This window comes from Hemicordylus capensis, chromosome 5, assembly GCF_027244095.1.
Source record: "Hemicordylus capensis ecotype Gifberg chromosome 5, rHemCap1.1.pri, whole genome shotgun sequence".
NCBI lineage: Eukaryota > Metazoa > Chordata > Lepidosauria > Squamata > Cordylidae > Hemicordylus > Hemicordylus capensis.
In genome coordinates this window covers 238,953,278-238,974,839 of record NC_069661.1, presented here as the reverse complement: position 1 = coordinate 238,974,839, position 21,562 = coordinate 238,953,278, and the positions used below count along the sequence as shown (strand labels likewise).

General features: G+C 41.1%; 1 protein-coding gene across 6 annotated transcripts in view; it reads right to left on the bottom strand.

The window, feature by feature from the left end:
* BCL2L13 (BCL2 like 13) overlaps positions 1–21,562 on the bottom strand; it is an 80,136-nt gene that overhangs the window by 17,596 nt on the left and 40,978 nt on the right. For 4 of the 6 annotated variants that reach the window (XM_053251239.1, XM_053251240.1, XM_053251236.1 and 1 more), the window contains exons 5-6: positions 17,061–17,130; positions 11,339–11,482 (exon numbers count right to left, since the gene is read on the bottom strand). In XM_053251239.1, coding sequence (XP_053107214.1) covers positions 11,339–11,482; positions 17,061–17,130 — 214 coding nt within the window. Of the gene's footprint in view, positions 1–11,338; positions 11,483–13,303; positions 13,487–17,060; positions 17,131–21,562 lie in introns of those variants that run through there. The other 2 variants (XR_008307527.1, XR_008307528.1) reach the window with 2 other exon arrangements.

Here is a 21,562-nt window from a genome sequence, read left to right as displayed (position 1 = left end):
CGTGCACGTGCCCCGCTTCCATGCTGGAGGTGTGCTGTGAGCCGTGACAGAGGAAGCCTGCTAAGTCTGCCTTGCGGTGCTTTCCCGATCCTTGCAGACAGGGCTGGGGCCCAGCGAATAAAAATCCGGGGAACAGAAATAGAAGCCATGAGGAACAGAGCTCGAGGAAGAAGTGCCTGCTGGGAGCAGACAGGGCAAACAACTAAGATTGAGGGGATTGCCCCTCCCTCCTGGTGGGAGGAGAAATGTCTTGACTGACCCTGTCAATAGCAGGTGGTCGGTGACAACCCTCTTCTGAGGGAGAATGGTGATTGGACACATGAGAAATGGGGCAGGGGGAGGATAGGTCATGAAGGACTACGGACAGGTAGTCCTGGACTTCAGTGGCTGACATCTTGAATAACCAAGTGTGGGCATTAGTAGGGCCTGCAGGGATACAGTGGGAGCCCTCACACAACTTCTCCAGGCTTCTTGTATTTGTACTATTGTGCAACACCACCAATAATTCTGAGTGCTTCCCATGCTCCAGAAGCACTCCGCAGGAGTGAAAATGTCAACGGTCCTCAATTATTTGTTTCCATTCTTATAGAGTGGTTCCGGAGTGTTGGCAGCATTTGGAAGTATTAGTGCTCCTATGCAACAGTGTGATCATAAGACTGAGGGATTTGCACAAGGGTTCCTATAGCATCCTCACAGACCCCAACATGTGCATGATGTCAGCCACTATCAGGAAAGCTAAAGCTCAAAACAAGTAGAGGCTGGCAAAGGATGCTAAGAACAACATGACAGGCCTTTTACTGTATTTAAAATATTTATATCCCACCACTCCAGCACACTGCTGCTTGGGACAGCTTAAATAAAAGATACAATGCAAATGTGTCTTCCAAGTATGCATGAAGTAAGAGGAAGGAAATAACAGGACGGCTACACAGTAAGGATGGTAAAATATTAACAGATGACAAAGAAACCTGCTCAACTTCTTTTTTGCTTCCATCCTCTCCCATAAGGAGAATTGAGGTGCAAACTCACAAAAGCAGGAGGACCAGGATTGCAGGCCATGACAGTTAAGGAGTTAGTCAGGAAATATCCATCTACCTTAAATGAGTTCAAGTCTTTGGGACCAGGTGAATTGCATGCTAGTGTACTAAAAACTTGCTGATGTGCTCTCAGAACTTTTATCGGCTTCTAGAAATCCTGGAGTACAGGTGTGGTGCCAATATGGCTTGGGCCCAGGATAGTTAAGAGAACGTCTTCTTCACGAACCCCACTATTCAACCAGGGAGATTCACCTATAGCTACCACCAGCTCATCTGGTGGCGACAAGGCCGGGCCTTCCCTATAGCCACCTTGATATGTTGGAATGTGCTCCTTGTAAGAATAAGAGCTTCAATATCAGCATCCCTGACTGCCTTTAGGGAAAAGCTCAAGATGCACCTGTTCCACAGCAGGCTTTTTGTTAATTTGTTTAAACTAGTTTTAAAATGCTTTTATTGTTTTAATTTTTGGTTTTTGAATTTTAACTTTTGTAAACCATATGTTTACGTGGAATATAAATGTCACATGTAATACAGGAGGACCTCAATTAATGCGGAGGTTACGTTCTCTGCTACCACTAAATGCCAAAACCGTGATAACTGAAACCTTGTGCCAATGGGAATGATGGGGTTAGGTTCCTTAACAATAAGTGTTAAAAACCAAGAAAAAACCAGAAGGGGAGTACACCACTGTACCTTGGCCTCTCTAGCAATGACCCCACAAATCCTCCAAATTCCGGGGGGGGGGGGGAGTTCCTAACATGGTGCCTCCAAGCCAGAAATGCCACCAGAAGTGTGAAAGGCATACACAGGAACCACAAATGCCTAAAATTCACTCCTGCAATAATGGAAACTGGGTCTATATAGCCTAAATAAGAACAGCCAAAATCACAAATGCAGAACCCACAATAATCAAGGGTCTCCTGTGAACAAACCAACCTAGGGATAACTATTGTTGGTCCCTACTTTCAAAAACAGGGAGAAGGAAGCATCAGGAAACTACAGTCTGATTTTAACAGCAGGCAAGATAAAATACAATGCTATGAAACATGTAAGCCTCTTGATTACTGCATGATTAGTCAAAGCCAGCATGGATTTGTCAACCAATTCTGCCAGATTAACCTTCTCTCTCTTTTGATCAGGTTACTCACTTAGTGGAATGTTGTGGACATAAATTTTCTTAATTTCAGCAAAGCATTTGACAAAGACACAGACATGGAATGCTGGGTGAATCATAAGCCTACTGGAAAATAAGCTAAAAAGAGACACATAGGTCACGGCACGTTCTTGTGGGCAAATCTACTTACAACTAAGCACTCCAGTTTGCCAAACATTATTTATGAAGAACCAACTTTTCCATAAAACCTAACAAAATTTTGATCCCAACCACAAACTGGGATCAAATGCCTATACTAGCTATTTTCAATGTGCCCATAGACTTATTCATGAAAAACAGCTGGTGTAGACAGACCTATAGTTGTGTGCCTTTATAATGCAAACATTGTAACCCAGATGCTCTAAGTAGCACTTTACTTTACTGAGTTCACACTTGAAATAACTTGGAAGTTTTAAAGTTTAAAGAGAATCTTAAAGTTGAGAAGTAAGAAAAGGCAAGGAGGCTAAAAGAAGAAAGATTCTTAGGACTGCTGAAAAATAAGTATGGAATCTCATCTGTAAAGGCATTGGTCCCATTGTGTAAAGATTATGCTATGAAAAGGACACACGTTCCATACTATACAGCACTGCAGATGTTACAGTGCTGAGTTCCGTAGATGGATACAACCATATAACCATTATGAGCTAACTTGACTAGAGATTTTCAGTCATGTGCACCAGATGGCCTGAGAAGGATGAAAAGCTTCTATGTAAAGTCCTGAACGGAATGCTCCAGTATACACATTACATTTCTGACATATTAAAGAACTCAGTGTTCAGAGGTTTTTAGTTGAACAAACAGAGCAGAAATTGTACGACTGAGCTGCATTAGTGGGTTGCAGGAAAGCAAACAGAGCTTAGAATTTCTATTTTTTAGAGGAGTAAAATAGAGTGTGGTTTAGGTTAATTCTATCCATTTATCCACAGATGTTCCTGCAGCAGAGTTCTTACAAAGAAATTAAACACTGACAGGTGGGACATTTAAAAGGATTTTAGTAACCTAGGATCTGAAGTTAACACTGCTTTGGAGACTGAAACACACAAAAAATTGGAAGTAAGTTCCTAACAACCCAGTTCCGCTATTTCCCCAGTGTCTCTCCCACAACCCTAAGGCTCCTGCAAATCTGCTTTGGAAAATCAATGCAAATAAAATGTTTGGGGGTGGGGTGTTCAGAATTGAGAAAACCAGAGTTTATTTTATAGTTGCTCTTGGTGTGTGTATGGGAGAATGAACACTTCTTCACAAATACATTAGGAGGAGAAAGACTTCTCTCTTTTCAGTGCACATCGGTCCTTGTTTGCACTGGCCAATAAGGTTTCCAGCATTGCCAGAAAAAGTATCAGTAAGGCAAAAGACCATTTTTTCCTAGAAGATACATAATGAAAGCCAGCTGATACATTAACCAAGACAAATTCAGATCATGACAAAATGTGTTCACAGTTGTATCTGAGGCAGAGTAAACAATGCATCTCTTCTTCTGTTCAGGCTGTCAGCTCAGCTATGCCAAGAGAGTATTACAGGAGCACTCCATCAACTGCAATGTGAAAAATCTGCCACTGCAGCTCTATCCATCCTAACAGAGGTGGATGAACTAGTCGTGAGCAGTCATAAGCTTTGGGTGGTTGTTGTTTTTAAACCAACATGCTATCTGTGCTCACAAGATTAAAAAACTTTCCCCACCTTTAAGGTTAAGTGTGAAACTAAATGTGCCAGGGATTTGCACATGAAATGTTCTATAACTCCATCACCTGAAATAATTTCCAGTATCCTCATATCGGTGGAATGAAATATTTAACAATTATTGTATTCTGTGTAGTATGAGTGGAGAGACACACACTTGGGTCCAAATCCCTACGAAACTATAACATTTACTGTGAAGCAGTGGTAGTGTTACTAGAGGACCAAGGGTATTGCCAAGTGGACCAAGTTGAAACTGTTCTGACATTAACACCCCAATGGTTACTGTGGAATAAAAGGAAACAAAAGCTGTACATATTTTCAGAAGGGCACATTACAAAACAGTGACACAATCTTCCTAGCCAACTCACATATATTGTATAGTAGATGCCAATGCCCTTAGGTAAGCAAGTAGTCTGAAAGTGCCTCCCAAAAATACTGTATAGAAGTTATTCCTCTGTTTCTAGAAAACTATATTCCTCAGATTGACCCAAAGTCACAACATATATTTGCCATATATTTTAAAGTTCAAAACTTTTTTCGTATTTAAAGTAATGGAACTTAACCTCTATCCTGGTGTCAAAAATATAAAGTTTGCAGAGTATGTAAGCAAGGCTATAATCTGGTCAAAAGCACTCATGCATCATTCAGGCAAAGCTCTCAGAGCTACTGCTGACGGTTGCCTTTCAATTCTATCCATCTGTGCTAATGGAATGTGGCACATGTAGAAAGTTGCATCAGGAGCTGGACTGCAGCCATACAGAAAGTAATTACTCAGTAAATCCCCACCCACCCCCTCTCTGTGCTGATCAAGCTGTCTCATGGGCTCAGTGGTTTGATGCTGAAGAGTACACATTATTCTCCCATGAATTATTCCCTAGCCTCTGCCCTCTACACAGATTTAGCCTGGCTTGCACTATTCACCCTTGTTTCACCACCAAAGCAACATAAAAGCAGAAGGAATATAGCATTGCAAATAAGGAGTCACTTTGTAAAACATGTGATTGTCCAACATGCTTCATGACAACTGTAGAAAGACCCCCCACAACTCCAGACATTTGCAATACTGTAAGTACTCTGCATCAGGTGGCCAAAGGAATTTGGAGAGCAGGAACATGCATAAGTAGCAGAGTAAGAGTGTCTTTAGTGTCTTCCTTTACTTGCATTAGTAGAGAATCAACAAGGGGCTAGGTTCCAGAGGCATGATTCTCAGTAAGTTGCTCCAAAGTGCTGAATCTATGTATTACCTTCAAGTGTCACCTTGCTAATTTAGTTTAAACTTTCACATACCTGACCTAATGTAAATACCGACTGTCTTATTAGCCATGCATATTATGCATCTCTGTCACCCTAGGAAATGTCATTCTACAAAAAATTGAATAATTTGCATGTGTGACAGGAATTTGTATGTTTTGGAAACAAGGCATTCAATATTTTTGTTCTTAAGACATTAGTACTACGAACATTTATATAATACTTTTCAACAAAAGTTCTCAAAGCGATTTACAGAGAAATAAATAAAATAAGCAAATAAACGAAGATGACTCTATATCCCAAAAGGGCTCTCAGTCTAAAAAGAAACCCACCAGCAACCACCACTAGAAGGAAGCTGTGCTGTAAACGAGTAGAGACAGTTGCTTTCTCCCACTAAATATGAGAGTCGCCATTTTAAAGAGTGTCTTTTTGCTCAATTAGGAGGAGTTAGGCCAGAGTGTCTAAACATTTACACTGCAATACACTGAAGTGGCCCTAAATACTCTAGGCTGAAATATCCCTCCCTCACATTAGGTGGGGGAGTGTGGAATAAAAACCACACCATTTTAACTGCAAAGAGACTTGAGCATCACACTGCCCCTCCTCCCCATGGCCATGAGTTAGTTCATTTGAGAAGCTTGGCACCATACTACCTGAAGAATCAACACATGCAGCTTATGCCTCCTCTCAGGATGATTTACTCAAGCATAAATCATAACATGTCATTTGTAGTGCGTTGAATGGATGCATTTATTGCATTGCCCCCTCTCATTTCAAGTAAAGGCTAGTTTACTTGAGAGGCAGTGACAAGGCAATAGATTTAGCCTAAGCACAGCCTTGGTTGCATCTGGTTCAAGCACCCCTTAGCCCCTACTCCAACCCTGAACTTAACTGGGTAGCAAAGGGTAGGGGGTCAAGCCATTACTAGTGGCTCAAGTAAGAGTTGGTAACCAACTCAAGTCGGTTCCTTTATCCCATCTTGGCAGTTGTTGCTACTGCACTCCATCCATTCCTACCATTCTAGCTCCCAGGGGAGCCAACTTCTCCTCTAGACCCCACTTTCAGATCTGGTATACTATAAGAGTTCCTCTGCTTTATTGCTACTTTCCCATGATTTCTGTTATAAATTACATATTTACTGGTATACTTGAAAGCTGTTAAGCTGCACTCAAAACCTTTGTTTGACCCCTGCCTCTGGCAGATGTGGACAGAGCTGTAGATGTGGATGGATTCAGCACATAACTTTACTGGTATCTGGCATGACATAAAGTAGCTTGTTCTATGGATCATGGGGTACCAATTGAAGGATTCTCTGGTACAGCTTGAGTAAAAATGGAAGTAACCACAATTTAGGAGATTGAGAAATGTGTGTAATATTACTGGCTTGAAGTAACCGAGTTTCTGCACACATTCATTTATTGCATACACCACGATGTTCAGCATCTTGTAACCATACACGTACAGAAGCACTAGTTTCCCCAGGTTTGAGCAGGAATGGAGAGCAGCCTCAAGAAGAGTGAGGGGCATATAGTAAGCAGGAGAGTTGGGAGGCAAGATGCTGAGACACAGAAGTGGTGGGACAGCAGACATAGGCTGAACATTTATGCATCCATCTGTCAGCCCAATTTTAATGGTTCTGTTACCTGTCCTGAGCCTTGGGGATGGCATGCTATAAAGAACTTTAAGTGCTATGGATATTGCAGGATCACAACACGTGATTCTGCATTTCAAAGCACGAATAAGAACAAACTAAATTCCCAGCCATGTTAAAAACATTTCAGCAGTCAAGAACAGATGTGTTAGACATCAAATAGCACGTCACCTATAAACTAAACACTGTATTGAAGTGTTATGAAGTGTTCATTTATAAACTGAACACTTGTTTGCTGCTTTTTATTGTTAATGTATCTTATGATTTTATTGTGCATAGCCTTGGAATCCCAGGACAAAAAGGCAGATTTATAAATATAATAAAAATAAGTATCTTAGGGAAGCAAGCAAACAGTATGGGCATCGTGTGTCAGACTGGTTGTGTAGTCAACCTACACAAGAAACCTTAACTCATTCAGAAACTTTTGCATGGCAAATGCAATTTAATATACCAGACTACATAATCTGATTACAGCTAAATGTATTCCATCTTCAAGCAAGATGGGAAGTAAGAATCAGTCATCTCTAATAAAGAAAAAAGATCTAGCTAGCATCATTCTACATGCCCCAACAATGATTATCTTAAAACTAGCTGGGCGCAGAGCATCTGCGCCTCTAGTTCTCCCCCCTCCACCTGCCCCGTCCGCCATTTTCTTTCCCCACGCACCCACCCACCACCGCCATTTTCTTGGCCACCCACCGCTGTTTTGTTTCCCACCTCGACCACAGGCCTGTCTGTGCCACTACTTTCCGCTCCCCTTGCCAACAGCTCTCTTGAAAACTCTCGCGAGAGCTGCCACACATGGGATTAGTGATGGGTATGCCTTAGAGAGGATGAAAAAATATATACATACACATACACATACACATACACACACACACACACACACACACACACACACATATGTATATATATGTGTGTGTGTGTGTACACATACATATACACATACATATACACACACGCGCACGCACACCATCTGTTATCCTGTATTATTCTTCACTTCTTCAGCTATTGCAATTCTGAACAAAGGTATGAAGTTTTCTTCCACGTTACAAAACCTTACAAAACAAACTCTCCACCAGCATCCAGATGCCCCCAAAGCATATTTCTAATATGACACAATACAAAGTACCAAGATTTCTGTCTTGTCATCCAGAGTCAAAATCCTTAGAATACTGAACAAGGCAATTGGGATTTCTCAAGCAAAGTATAACAACACTGTTTCAATCTAGAAAAGTAGCAGGGTATAAACAGTGGTCCAAGGTTCTAATTGCTTAACAGTAATGAAATTATCTAGTTTCAGGTGGGGAATATGGTTTCCTCATGTAACTCTACCATCAGGATTTAAATCACAGCTACTTATAAATTCAGTTTTAGAAACAAACATTGCTGAGATCACCTCAAATGCCAAGACTCAAAATTAACCTCAAAACCAAACTAGGAGAAAAGATATACTGTCTTCCAAACCATTCTATAAATTCAGTATCAGTCCCAAAGCAGGTGGCACTGGCAGCGTAATGAACACTGCAGATGCAAGCGTTTCTTTTATTAGTCAGATGGATAAGAGTTACAGAGGCAATTAATTAGGTCTTGTATGCAAAGGCAAAGCATAGGCATAGCAAGCCCCGTACAAGCAGACCAGTGACTATGCAGAATACTAACTTTCAATCAACAATCTTTTATCCTTATTCCTTTGCATTGTAGATGAAAGCTGGAAAAAGGAAAACAAGTCTGACACTTTAAGCTTTAGATACTACCTTGGCAGAAAGGTCTTACCCACACTGACTGTTCTTACTCTGCACTTTTCCAGGAGAAGCTTCTGATGCAGCAGACACAGTGAGCGAGAGAAAGGGAGGAAGAGAATGTGTGTGGATGAAGGGAGGGACAGACAGAGCGAGAGAGTGTGCGCACTGCACGCATCAATTTGTTTGTGCCCTAATACAGCTTCAAGGCAAACAGTGGAGCTAAGCTGCTACCAAATTAGGATGCAAATTGTTTTCCACTGGGTAAAAAAATTTAAAAATCCAGAACACTCATGCAAGCTTTCCGTGATTGTTCTGGTTACTGTAAGCAATATCAAGACAGCAAACTATGTCTACAAAATCCTAGGGAGTTAAATATCCCTGAAGCTCTTAAGAATAGAGATGTGTACTGAAAGTGAATTTAAAGATACCTCCACCATATAGCTACCTATGGGCTATACATATTGCTTATATAGCCCTATGTCTAAGTTTCCCCTCTTCTTAAAATCCAAGTATGTTAAACTTGATCAGGTGACCATTTTAATATCAGTAGCTTTTACTTACATATCCATAACTTTAAGAGAGTACAGAAACTGCAATTGTATCTCCATTCTTCAAAGTTGTGTTGAAATAGTTATAATAAAAGTGCAGCCATTACTCAGGTTTATCATCTTCATTATACATTCAGTTATGCAAAATAGTACTCTCTCACTTAGTAAAGAAACAGAATGCAGCTTACAATTCAAAGTATTGTTTATATGCACAGAGAATAAGCAATAGTTAAATTTCTGACCAGTGTCATTTTTGTAAAAATCCACTTAAAGAAAGGAACTACTGACACAAATGGTCCCACACACGGACTTCCAATTTCATGATGTTGACACTGGGCAATTACAGGCTAAATTAAGGGATTCTAAATATTTAGGTCCCAATATCTTACTTCCATAAGTATTCTATGTGACACAATGAACAATTTCACCCAAATTATTTCCATACTGAAAAACAGTTCACTGGGTCCAGAATGTTTGCAACCACTAGGGTTCAGTTCACCATTAGGGACAGCATCATAGATAATCCTACTGCACCACCATTACTTTAGCTCAGCAAAGGCTACATCTATACTTTCTGAGCTTCCAAGCAGCACTGTTAATTAAGAGTTCCAATCTGTATAGAAGACAGCCAATCTGGCAACTATATTTCAATACAACAAAAACTCTTTGATTAATAAACTACCATGTTTTAACAATTCTAACTGAATATGAAACATTCGTTTCTAAGCAAACATTCTACTCTCACATAATGCACTCACTGTTTCTGACACACAAACTTGTTAAACCAAATCAAAACTGAGTACCAGCCACAAAACTGGATGTTTGAATGATATGCAATCAAGAATACCAAAGCTCCCAATTTATTCAATTTAAAAAGAACCACCACGTCAACTCTTTCCTCACCTTCCCTGAACAGTTTCAAAAATAGCTCTGCCCTGTTGGTTATGCAGCTTCTGTCAGTCCAATTTTATGCCTGGTTAGAAGTGAATAGATAAGTGTATGGTTCATGGAACAGCCTAGCCAACTACAGCGTCATATAGTGAACACTCCTACCTTCTTAGAGCTAGGATGCTGCATGTTTTCATAAGCAGCTGTGTGTTGTAACAAGTATGTCTATTAAAGGCTTTAGAGAAGAAGTCAAGGAATGGTACACAGTTGTCTTAGCTGGTACATCAAAAGAAGCAGTACTGTGGAAAGAATACCACCAGGAGACATGTTTGCACAAAGAAAAAACAGAGACATTTTCTTTCAATCAAAATCTAAGCATAACCAGATATAGGAGTCCCAGTTCATTCAGCAAGAGGTGAAGCTTACAAAGCCACAGTTCAAACATTTACTGATGCAGCCAGAAAAAATCCATTTGTACCAGTCAAGGGGATGTACTTATTCTCCTAAGAAAAAGGGAGTGGCAGAATGGGGTGACAGAAACAGGAAGTACTTCCCAGTACCTTTTTCAGAAGCAAAATTTATATAAAACTAAAATGTGATCCTTTTAGTATGAGGTTTATGCTGTTTTGACTTCCTAATCACTGATCAGCTTTACTTTCACAATAAAAAAAACTTGTGTCATTTGACTAATCCCAGTTTAATTCTGTTTAAATCTGACAGCATTCTACCTCCCAGAAAGGAATAATCTGAATGCCTGCTCAGTTCTAGCTAGTCTATCCGCTCATAAGACCAAGATGAGAGGAAGCAGGACAGAATATTTTTTATGGATTCCAACTCAGACACATTTTCAAGCACTCTTCAAACGGAACCCATTTTCCCCAGCAATGTGAATTTCCAGCTGGAGTATATAGAAGGAAATTGTATTTGCTTCATGATTAAAATGGTATAAATAATAAGGAATGGCAATACTCAATGACAATTATTGACACACAGTGACAATTATTGAATTATTGTTAGCCCAACAATTATCTGCTGAATATATTATAAAGAGCACCAAAAAAAGGACACACACTACCATCGTTGAAATCTGCTTCTAAAAAGCAAGACCAGAGGGAACACCTTGTTGGGAATACACTTTGCCCTTCATGAAGATCAGTGAGAATTTTTCAATAAGGACAACATAAAGAAACCTACTGTCCTTTGCTTGTGTTCCATTTACTGTATTATCTTAAAGAAACTGCACATGCTTTGTCATGGACAAGGAAGCAACACAGGACTCCTTTTAACCTCTAACAAACCTTAAATCCCACAGTTATACTGAGAGAACCACATATCTAAATTTGCCTACTCAAGAGGAAGATGAAGTCAGATGCTCGCGTTCTTACCCATCCACCTTGCTGGATGATATAGTCTGCAACATAATCTTCCAGGTAGGTCACGCCAAAATGCACGAATGAATCAAGTGGTTCTTGGCCCCGTCTTGTCAGCTCCACCAGGAATTGCTGAAGTATCACCAAAGGCACTAAAACCTTTAAAATCAGAAGGACACAATCAGGGATTACAACACCAGCACAATGATAGGGTTTTCTGCTGAATTTCATCCATTGCAGTACAACATTAATCTTATGCACATTCATATAGAGTACCTGCATGAGAGAGGTGGCATAGCCCATTTAAAGATTTTGGAAGAGCGGAAGAGTGTCTTGGAGAAGCTGAGTCCTTCGAACCCCAGTGAATAACTAGACTGGCTAATCTATTCTCAAACGCCAGACAAAGAACTCCCCATCACTCCTCATCCCTTGTAAGAAGGAACACAACTTGTTCCTGTTGCTGCAGCTGCCACCAATACTCTAAATCAAGGGGAGGCAACGTGTGATTCTCCAGATGTTGCTGAGCTACAACTCCCATCATCCCCAGTTGTAATAAATTATGGCTGGGGGTAATGGGAGTTGCAGTTCAGCAACATCTGGAGAGCCACATCTTGCCTACCCCTGTTCTAAATTAAAGGGCAGGAGTGGGGTGACAGATATGATGACAGAAATGGCCACCCCTTCTTTGTGGAACTCCCTAGGAGAGCTGGATGTCCACTTCTTTATCAATCTTCTGGCACTTTTAAAGGCACATTTATTTGGCTCAACATTGACTAAATGACAGTGATTTTAGAACTGTTTTTGGCTCTCTAGAACTGGAATTATTTAAAATGTTTTATGATGGTGCATTAGAAGTTGCTGCTTTACTCTAGTTGATTCTATATATAGGTTTATATTTCTAGCTGGCTTTTCTGAAAATGGGATCGTTTTGGACAGAAGGGAAAGGATTATTTTGGACTAGAGGAGGAAAAGAGATAGACAGAATCTATCTCTTTTCCTCCTCTAGTCCAAAATAATCCTTTCCCCTTTTTAGCATATTGTTTTACAAGTTTTGGGGTTTTTTTTAAAAAGGAAGACATTACAAGAAACCAAATCCAAACAGAAGAGGCAAGGGATGGTCAGGGGTGGGGGAAGATATGGGGAAGTTAAGGAGGGGAGAGGAATGGGAAAGGGAAGAAAATGAATACTAGTGTTTATAACATCTGTTAAGTGAGGTATCCTCCTGGAGCTACAAAGTTAACCCTTCCTCAGTTGACCTGCGATGAAGCTGACTGGAATGTTATGCCACTGTTCCACCATTATAATCTTTGCCATTCTTCAAAGTCGGCTCCTATTAGACTGGATTCTGCCTATAAGCTGCAAATTACAGTCTGCCTATAAGCTGCAAATTACAGCTGTAACTTATGCAAAATTATTTATATTAGATTAGATTTATAGTTCTATTAGTTTTTGATGTTTGGTTTTAAATTTTAATGTTTTATTTTTGGTTTTGTTTAATTGGTATTGTTTTTATTGTACACTGCCCATTGATGCAGGTTTTGGGTGGTATAAAAATATGTTAAATAAACTTTATTGATTACACTTGGCCCTCATATGGTTCAGGACAGCTTACAAATGGTTCCCAGGCAGTTTCACATCCTGACAGCCTACAAGAGGAGACCTGCTTTTAACTTCAGCAGTAACCTGTGATGTGCCTTCAGATTACCCTACTCCTGTTTATCCTATTGACCACCTAATGGCGCAGCGGAGAAATGACTTGATTAGCAAGCCAGAGGCTGCCGGTTCAAATCCCCACTGGTATGCTTCCCAGACTATGGGAAACCCCTATATCGAGCAGCAGTGATATAGGAAGATGCTGAAAAGCATCATCTCATATTGCGCAGGAGATGGCTATGGTAAACCCCTCCTGTATTCTACCAAAGACAACCACAGGGCTCTGTGGTCGCCAGGAGTCGACACCGGCTCAACAGCACACTTTACCTTTATTTATCCTATGCTTGCTTGTGTCCTGACTATTGCAGGGAACATTTTCTCCTGCATGAGCTCCCCCCTGCAAGCATTTGAGATGAAGCCTTGCTCCAGGTTCCAAGTCTCTTTTCAGTGGCAGTTCTAATGCTCCAGACATTTCTTCCAAGAGAGGCTCATACAGCCATCTCTTCCCTCCTGTTTTTCCAAAGGGAAGTGAAAATGTTTGTATCACAAGGACTTTCATGATTATTTTGGTTTTTTGTGTTGCATGTTAGTTTGGCTTATTTTAACTTGTAAGCCAATATGAAAATTTTACATGAATAGCGGCATAAAAATATATTTTAAAATAATTGAAATCTTAGGGTTTTTTTCCTTGTTTCACCCAGATTACTCCCCACCCCGGCCCCAATTTAGTTCTTGTGTACTAGAACACACTTCAATTAATACAAGTAAAGTGAAGAGTAAAACTTATGGAGAAACAGCAGCATTAGTTGTTGAGACATAACAACAACAGAGATGTAAGTTTTGGGCGGTATAAAAATATGTTAAATAAAATAAATAGATAAATTCGTTGAGAAAGATTAGTTAAGTGCAGTCAGTGCAGAGAGCCACTACTCCAAGTAATTGTGGACTTGCCTATGCAGCAGCATCTGGTGGGCCACTGTGTGAAACAGGATGCTGGACTAGATGAACCTTGGGCCTGATCCAGCAGGGCTGTTCTTATGTACTATATTCCCTCAAGTAACAAATATATGAACTCTCAAACTCTGAGCTTCTTTACACAAAAGCGCTTTCAGTGCTAAGTTGCTAAGTTTAGGAGAAGCTGCTAAAACTAGAGCCATGAATGCCTAAAAAAAATCCTTAACAGGCTGAGCAGAATCTGTTACCATGTTTAAACTAATGTTTCTGAACTGGTGCACGACACATCTGATTCTCCTACACAAACTATCCAGCAACACTTTCAAGGAAGAGGGTGGGCTTCTAGCTGTCAATAGGCAATTCCTATTGATGGTCTTTGGAGGAATGGTTTATTGAAATTTTTAATCTGCCCTTTGTCAAAATGTTAGGACAAGGAAACACGATCATACCACACAAAACAGGACAATCTCCATCCATGAAGAGTTCTAGTCTAAGGCTGCACAGTATACAGACACAGAAGAGGATTTAAAGAACTGTATAGCTAGTTCCATGAGCTCAAGAAGGCTTTACGTTTCCCCCCACAACCTCCAGAACAGCAGCTACCTATAGTACATGGTGAAATGGCTTTGAAACTGAGGGGAATTTCAAAAACATTTTGATATACGGTACATGAGGTCAGCTGTCCAAAGACAAAAGTCAAATATTCCACTGGGATAACAAGTTCTTTGGATCCCAGCCCTGGCTATTAAGGGTGATAACTTCGTATAGACAATCAGAATGAGTAGGTTTTTTTCAAAATGAGAAAAACTATTTTCTATCTTCCAGCTACAACTATTAAGTTGCTTTCAAACTAGAAGAAACTAGGATGAAATCTGCAGTCAAGAAAGCAAATGCCATTTTTATTCCCCTGCTGACAACTAAAAACGCCTTAAGATTTCACTTGACTTGTTTGTTCAGTCTGTGTTTTCTTCTGTTAGGAACGTCTGTGCAGCAGCTGCTTAGCAAAGAAGATGCAATCCTTTCAATTTCCTATCGGATTCTTCTGTTAAAAGGCACATTTTCAAGAAAAACATCCATTGGCTAAAAGATAATTCCAAAATAGATTGCTTTCATTGTAGATTCAGTCTTGCGTGTTTTCTTTATAAGCGCTTTTATTGTTAGAGAGGATGTAGGAATAAGGACAATATAGAAGAGTCTCAAAATGTGTAGCCACAACATTTCTAACTTTTTACTAGTAGGTGCATAACAGAACCAACAGGTTTTAAAATATTCTATTAACTATTAAGGACCATCACGTCGGTCCTAAAGGGGTTGACCTGGTTGCTGGTTAGCTACCGAGTCCAATTCAAGGTATTAACATTGACATACAAAGCCCTAAACGACATGGAGCCCAAATAACTGAAGCAGCGTCTCCTCCCATACAGACCTGCTGGCTATTAAGTTCAGCTGGAGAGGCCCACTTGGTAGTGGTGCCTCCCTCACTAGTTCAAGGGGTGGGGACACATGAGAAGGCCTTCTCAGTGATAGCTCCCAGGTTATGGAATGACCTCCCTGCTGAGGTGCACCATGCTTCTTCATTACACATTTTTCGACTATTGGTGAAAATGTACCTCTTTACTCTGGCCTTTGGCTCAAAGTAGGGTTGTCCTCTTGCACTATGTTTTAATAGTTCAGTTGGGTTTTATATGTTTATGTTTTAGAATTTTTAAATGTTGTTAATGTGTTTTAATTGTTTGTAAACCACTCTGAGATCATGAGGTATAGGATGGAATATAAATGCAAAATAAATAAATAAAATGTCACTTTTTTTCTATCTATTACTGAAGTGCTTTTTGCCTACAAGTCTGCTAATATCAGAATTCTTCTTCATATATTTATAAAACATGCACCCTACTTTTCCATTAGCAAGACATCCAATGCAGCTTGAATATCCATGACAATCAATTCCACGTCATACCAAGAGCAAAATGCATCAAATATACCATTAAAACTAACCTCAGATATACAGAGAGCTAGCAAACCAATAAGTACTTATTAACTACATTTTTCTTGTCTCTGAAATCCTTGTACAGTAAGGCTCTGGCACACTTGATTTAAAATTCACATGTGCATGTGTCTGGACACTTAAAAGTTCCTGCTCCTTCACAGATAACAGTACTGGGGCAACTTCCATCTTAGAGCAGGCGTGCTTCTGCAGAATAAAATAAGCAAGGAAGCTTATATAGGAAGTATTCTCAAAAATTGCTGGGCCATGCTATTAAGCACAGGATCAACACCAGCATCTTGAATTGGGCCAGGAGTCAATCTAGTTCATGGAGCATTAAGTCTCGCACACTCCTGCCACTCCAAAAGATAGTGGGCTGCCACATTTGACATCAGTTGCATGTTCCAAATGCTTTTCAATACCAGACTCACACAGAACACATTATTGGAGCTGATCCTAAAGATCAAGAGAGGCATAAATGGCAATTGTTCAACTTTTGTTCTCTAGGGAGGAATGCAGCCAGTTGTAAGAACATAAGCCTGTTCAGGCCCTGCTGGATCAAACTCAAGGCCCATCTAGTCCAGCATCCTGTTTCACACAGTGGCATGCCCTATCTCCTGCCCTGCAACTGGTACTCAGAGGCATCCTGCCTTCAAGGCTGTTGGTGGCCCATAGCCCTCTGACTAGTATCCAATGATAGATCTCTGCTCCACGAAGTTATCCAAACCCCTCTTAAAGGCATCCAGGTTGTTGGCTGTCACAAGCTGATTATTATTATTTTATATTTTTTTATTTTATGTATTTTTATACTTATGTATTTGAAATGTTGTTCAACCTCTCCAGTTTAATTTCACCAGAATTGACCACACACCCCTTCATAAACTCTATAAAGGCTAGAAACTGGCTTTTAAAAAATACTGTGAAAGGATGCGAAATTCTGTAACTTATTTTGATTGCATTCCAGCCCATAGATTCACAACATACTCCCTACACCAACTCTCATATTCTGGTTCAGGTGAAGCATGGAAGATGTGTATTACACTACAGACCAGCAGCTAAGATATGCACTTCAGATGTCTCAAACTGGCAGTAACAACTTGCAGTGAATATCTAGTTAGTTTCAAGTAGAGATAAGACAGCCAATACCTTGCTCCATCCACTGGCATGAGTTGCTACCTCCAGTGTCCTCTCCTTGTATTCCCGGTAAGTCACTGGCCTGAACAAGTGAGACCAAAACAGAAAATTATAATGGGCCAGGGAAGGGGAGACAAAGCAACAATGTAACTTAGTTTTCACCTACAATTTCTGCACACACCATTGTACTGGTTGTACTAGGAAACATAAACATGCTAAGAGTGCTCTGCTTTCAGAAAATCCATTCAACCTACAAAAAGCATTAGGTCACGAAGGTTGACTAGATACATTGTTTCACTTTTGCTGAATCATCTGATGCAGTCAACTAGCAGAAAAAAAGAACTACTTTAGGAATTGCTATGTTTTTACCTTTTTTGTTATCACAGACTTTCATTAGACAAAATAAACAGGCTGCAAACAGAACGAATATCGAGATGGGGGAAACTGCAACCAACTGTGTCTGGGGTCATGTTCAACAGCGTAGGGAAGCTGTCAGTGGCCCATGTGCGGCGGTGGCGCCCCCTGGCCCTGCCCCCCTCATCTGATGTCAGACGCAGGGGACCAGCTAGCCATGCCCCCATGTCTGATATCAGACATGGGGGATGTGGTCTCCCTCCCAAACAGGGCTGCGCAGCCCCGTTTGGAAGGGAGAGCAGCCCGCGCTGCATTGGGCAGCATTGGCCGGAGCGACTCTCCCTGCCTTAAAGGCAGCGCGGGCTGATCTCTCTCCTAAACAGGGACGCACAGCCCCGTTTAGGAGGGAGAACGATCGCCCTCACTGCATTGGCAGCAAGACCAGGAGCAGCTCTCACTGCCTTTAAGGCAGGAAGAGTCACTCCAGCCACGCTGCCAACGCAGCGCGGACCGATTTCGGCTCCAAATGGGGCTGCGCAGCCCTGTTTGGACCATAATAATGCCCCCCCCCCGGGCCTGACGTCAGATGCGGGCTGCGCTGCGCTCCAGGGTTCTTGGACCCGTTTGCCCAATGGTGGCTCCGCCCCGGTCAGGATCCTCTCCCTTGCTCCCACCTACAAATCCAATTCAAATAACCATAGTTGGATTGTAAGCATACCCTCCTCCTTCTGCTCCCTTGCAAGCCCAACTGAAACATAAGCTTCTGGTTTGTTAAACGAGTTTACCATTATGTCCCAAACACGAAGCTATGTTTTAAGCCAGCTGCCTTTCGCAAATGCTTAATCACTGTTTCCCCCCTACAGAATGTGCTGAAATAACCCTACATTACTTCACAGGGTCATTTCATGGTGGAGGGAGAGGGTGAGGGCGAGGGAGAGAGGGAGAAGGAGGGCACGTTAGCACTTTAAGCACAGCTGAAGCTGTCACTGCCTGCAGTATTGTCATTTTTATAGCATAGCGGTTAGAGTGTTGGACTAGGACCAGGAAGACCCAAATTCGAATCCCCATGCAGCCATGATACTTGCTGGTTGACTCTGAGCCAGTCATGTATCTCTCAGCCTAACTTATCTCACAGGGTTGTTGTGAGGATAAAAATAAGCATGTATACCACTCTGAGCTCTTTGTAGGAAGAGCGGAATATAAATGTAAAAAATAAATAAAAGGTTTAAAATTATCCCTGCCAACAAGGGTAAGCCCTCTGAAGCAGATATGTAAAAGAATGTTGCAGGCAGGTAAATTTTGGGGCCTTAAATTACAACTCTGGTTTAAGTCAATACAACAAATTAAGATTTTGAAGTATGGTTTGACATCCTAGTTACGATAACTAAAACCACAGTCTCCTGGTCCAGGTATCATGGGAAACTGTGGCATAAACCAGAAAGCTTTTGTATGAAAGCTTTGTAAAGGTAAAGTGTGCTGTTGAGTCAGTGTCGACTCCTGGCAACTACAGAGCCCTGTGGTTGTCTTTGGTATTATCCAGGTACACTAGGGGAATGAGGAAAGTGCATGTGTGGCCTTGCCAGTTTGTTCATGATCAATTTTATGTTTTGCTGGGTTCATTTGAACCAGGTGAACCTGCAACACAGATTTTATTTATTTATTACATTTATATCCCACTTTTTTCTCTGAGGAGCTCAGAGAAACATGGTTATGTTTATACTCACAACCCTGTGAAGTAGGTTAGGCTGAGAGATACACGACTGGCCCAGAGTCACCTAGTGAGTTTCATGGTTGAATGGGGATTCAAATTTGGGTCTTCCCATTCCTAGTCCAACACTCTAGCTACTATGCTATGCTGGCTCTCATATTAGAGATATGAAGGCCTGGAGAGGGGGGAAAACAGAAACACAGAGTTTTTTTCTTTCTGCCAAACAATGCCCACCCCACCACGCAAGCCTTCACATCTCTACACAGAACTCACTTCCATGAGTTCTCATGCATCCATGGGCAGAGTCTGGGGACATGTTATGAAAAGCCATGCACCCGGGGCAAAGCCAAGCAGCTGAAGGGACAGAGACCATAGAAAAAGTTGGCTTCAGATAAAGTTCCCTGCCACCAAGCAATACTTCCATGAATGTAACACAAATACAGATCATCCTTACACAATCCAGACTTCAGCTGTGTCCCAATCACAAAGAACTAAAAGTGCATATTACCTGAGCACAGCTGCATGTATAAACACACATATGAAGCAAATTATGCATGAAAGCATTTCAGAGAATAAATTTATTTATTCTACAGATGGCAAACACTGAGACTCACAATTTCTAATACAACTGTAGAACACATGGCAGAGAACACAAAATTCATGCAGAGCACTAACTCCAACCTATAACACTGGACCTATTTTCCTACTTTTATTTTTTTCATTATAAACAAAGTCATCACTAAATCAAAATCTCATCATATCAGTCCAAGTGAACCCAGCCAAGTTAGGAATTCATTCCAATAATGTGGGGGGCGGGATTATCTTCCTTTTCAGGGCTGAAATCCTACACACATGTATCTAGGAACAAATCCCATTTTACTCAGCGATTCTTATTTTTGAGTAGAAATGCATATGTTTGATTGCACATATCCTCATTCTCATCTGCCCCCATCTCACTCAACTTACTTGTCCTTGACTAGTTTGTCAGCTTTGGGGCAGACTAGGCCAGACCCCACTGAAAGAACAGGAGGACAGCACCACTGCCACCTGGTACAAAATACAAGGCAGGTGTATTGCCATCTTTCATCAAGTTTATAAGACAAACGTAACTCTAAACATGACACAATTCATGTGGGGATGGGGAGTTAAGTTGGTAGTGGCTCAAAATATGGTGTGGGTAGGCAAAAGCACACTGCTGCTGTCACCTTCACCAGGTGTAAAATACAGAGTTAAGTACTGCCTGAACCCTCATTTTAAAAGCCCAAGGTGCACTGGGGCGAGGTGGGCACACAGTTGCCACCACCTACCAGCCAGCAAGCCCAGTGTGCAGTGCCAAGTGACACATTGCAGTATAGCCCAAATGCAGTATAAACAAGCAAAAGCACACTGCTTTCATCATAGGGCCTAGGCCAATCACATGGAGCTCAAGAGCAGCAAGGCATTTAATCTGACAGCAGTGAGTAGATTCTCTGCCTTTCTTCTCTTCTTGTTCTAGATTCCATGCTGCTGTGGCCTTCTCCTCTCCCTCCAGTCTAAAAGAATGTGGCCAAGTCATGTAATAAAATCATGTGCTTAGTTTTAAACAGAGAAAGAAGGCAGAAAGTGCAGCCATAGCAGTGATGGGAGGACTGGACAGTTTGCCCATAGGGCCAGGAAACCATGGTAAAATAGTAGTGGCAGCAATGCTAAAACCTGTTTCTGGGTCACAACCTTCTGGTTGAAGACCTCTGGATTAGTAGATACTGAATTGTATTATGGTGGCTCAGTTGCCATAAGAAAGGCCCTCCAAAAGTGAAAGAAATTTATCCAACCTTTGAAAAGCAAGAAGTGAAGGAATCAACCTAAATTTCCTTGAGCAAGAGATAGTACTGCTACAGAAAAGGCCCTAATTCGGGTATCCACCAATAAACCAAGAGTCTGTTAGGCACATTGGATGAAGACCTCCATATTTCATACCTGTCTAAATCATTGCTATTGTTCACCACCTAGAGTCTTTGGAGGAGGCGGTATACAAGAAATTTATGAATAAATACATATCGGCAGCCAGTGTAAACTACTCTCTACAAAAGAGGTGAAGGCCAGAGAGCATAGCAAACAGAGCATAGCGAATAGGGATAGCAAACAGGACATTGGGGTTTTGCAGGACTTTAGCAGGAAGTGTGCGGGGGAGTATGTAACAAGCCCCTGTGATCACAAGGAGCCTGGTGGAGAAGAGAACTTAAGTACAAATCCCTCCCTCATATCCCTCATATTCTTGGGAAAGGCTGTTTGGACTGTTAAATAACAGACCATTACAGCTGAGACCTATCCTTCTAACAAACAATCTAATAAACAGATAATAATAAACAGATAATGAACTAATAAACTATCTCTAAATAATGTAAAGAGCCAACAAAAACAGTATGAAGACAGAAAGTCAGCAGGGGAAGGGGCACTTCCCTGTGTATTGCAC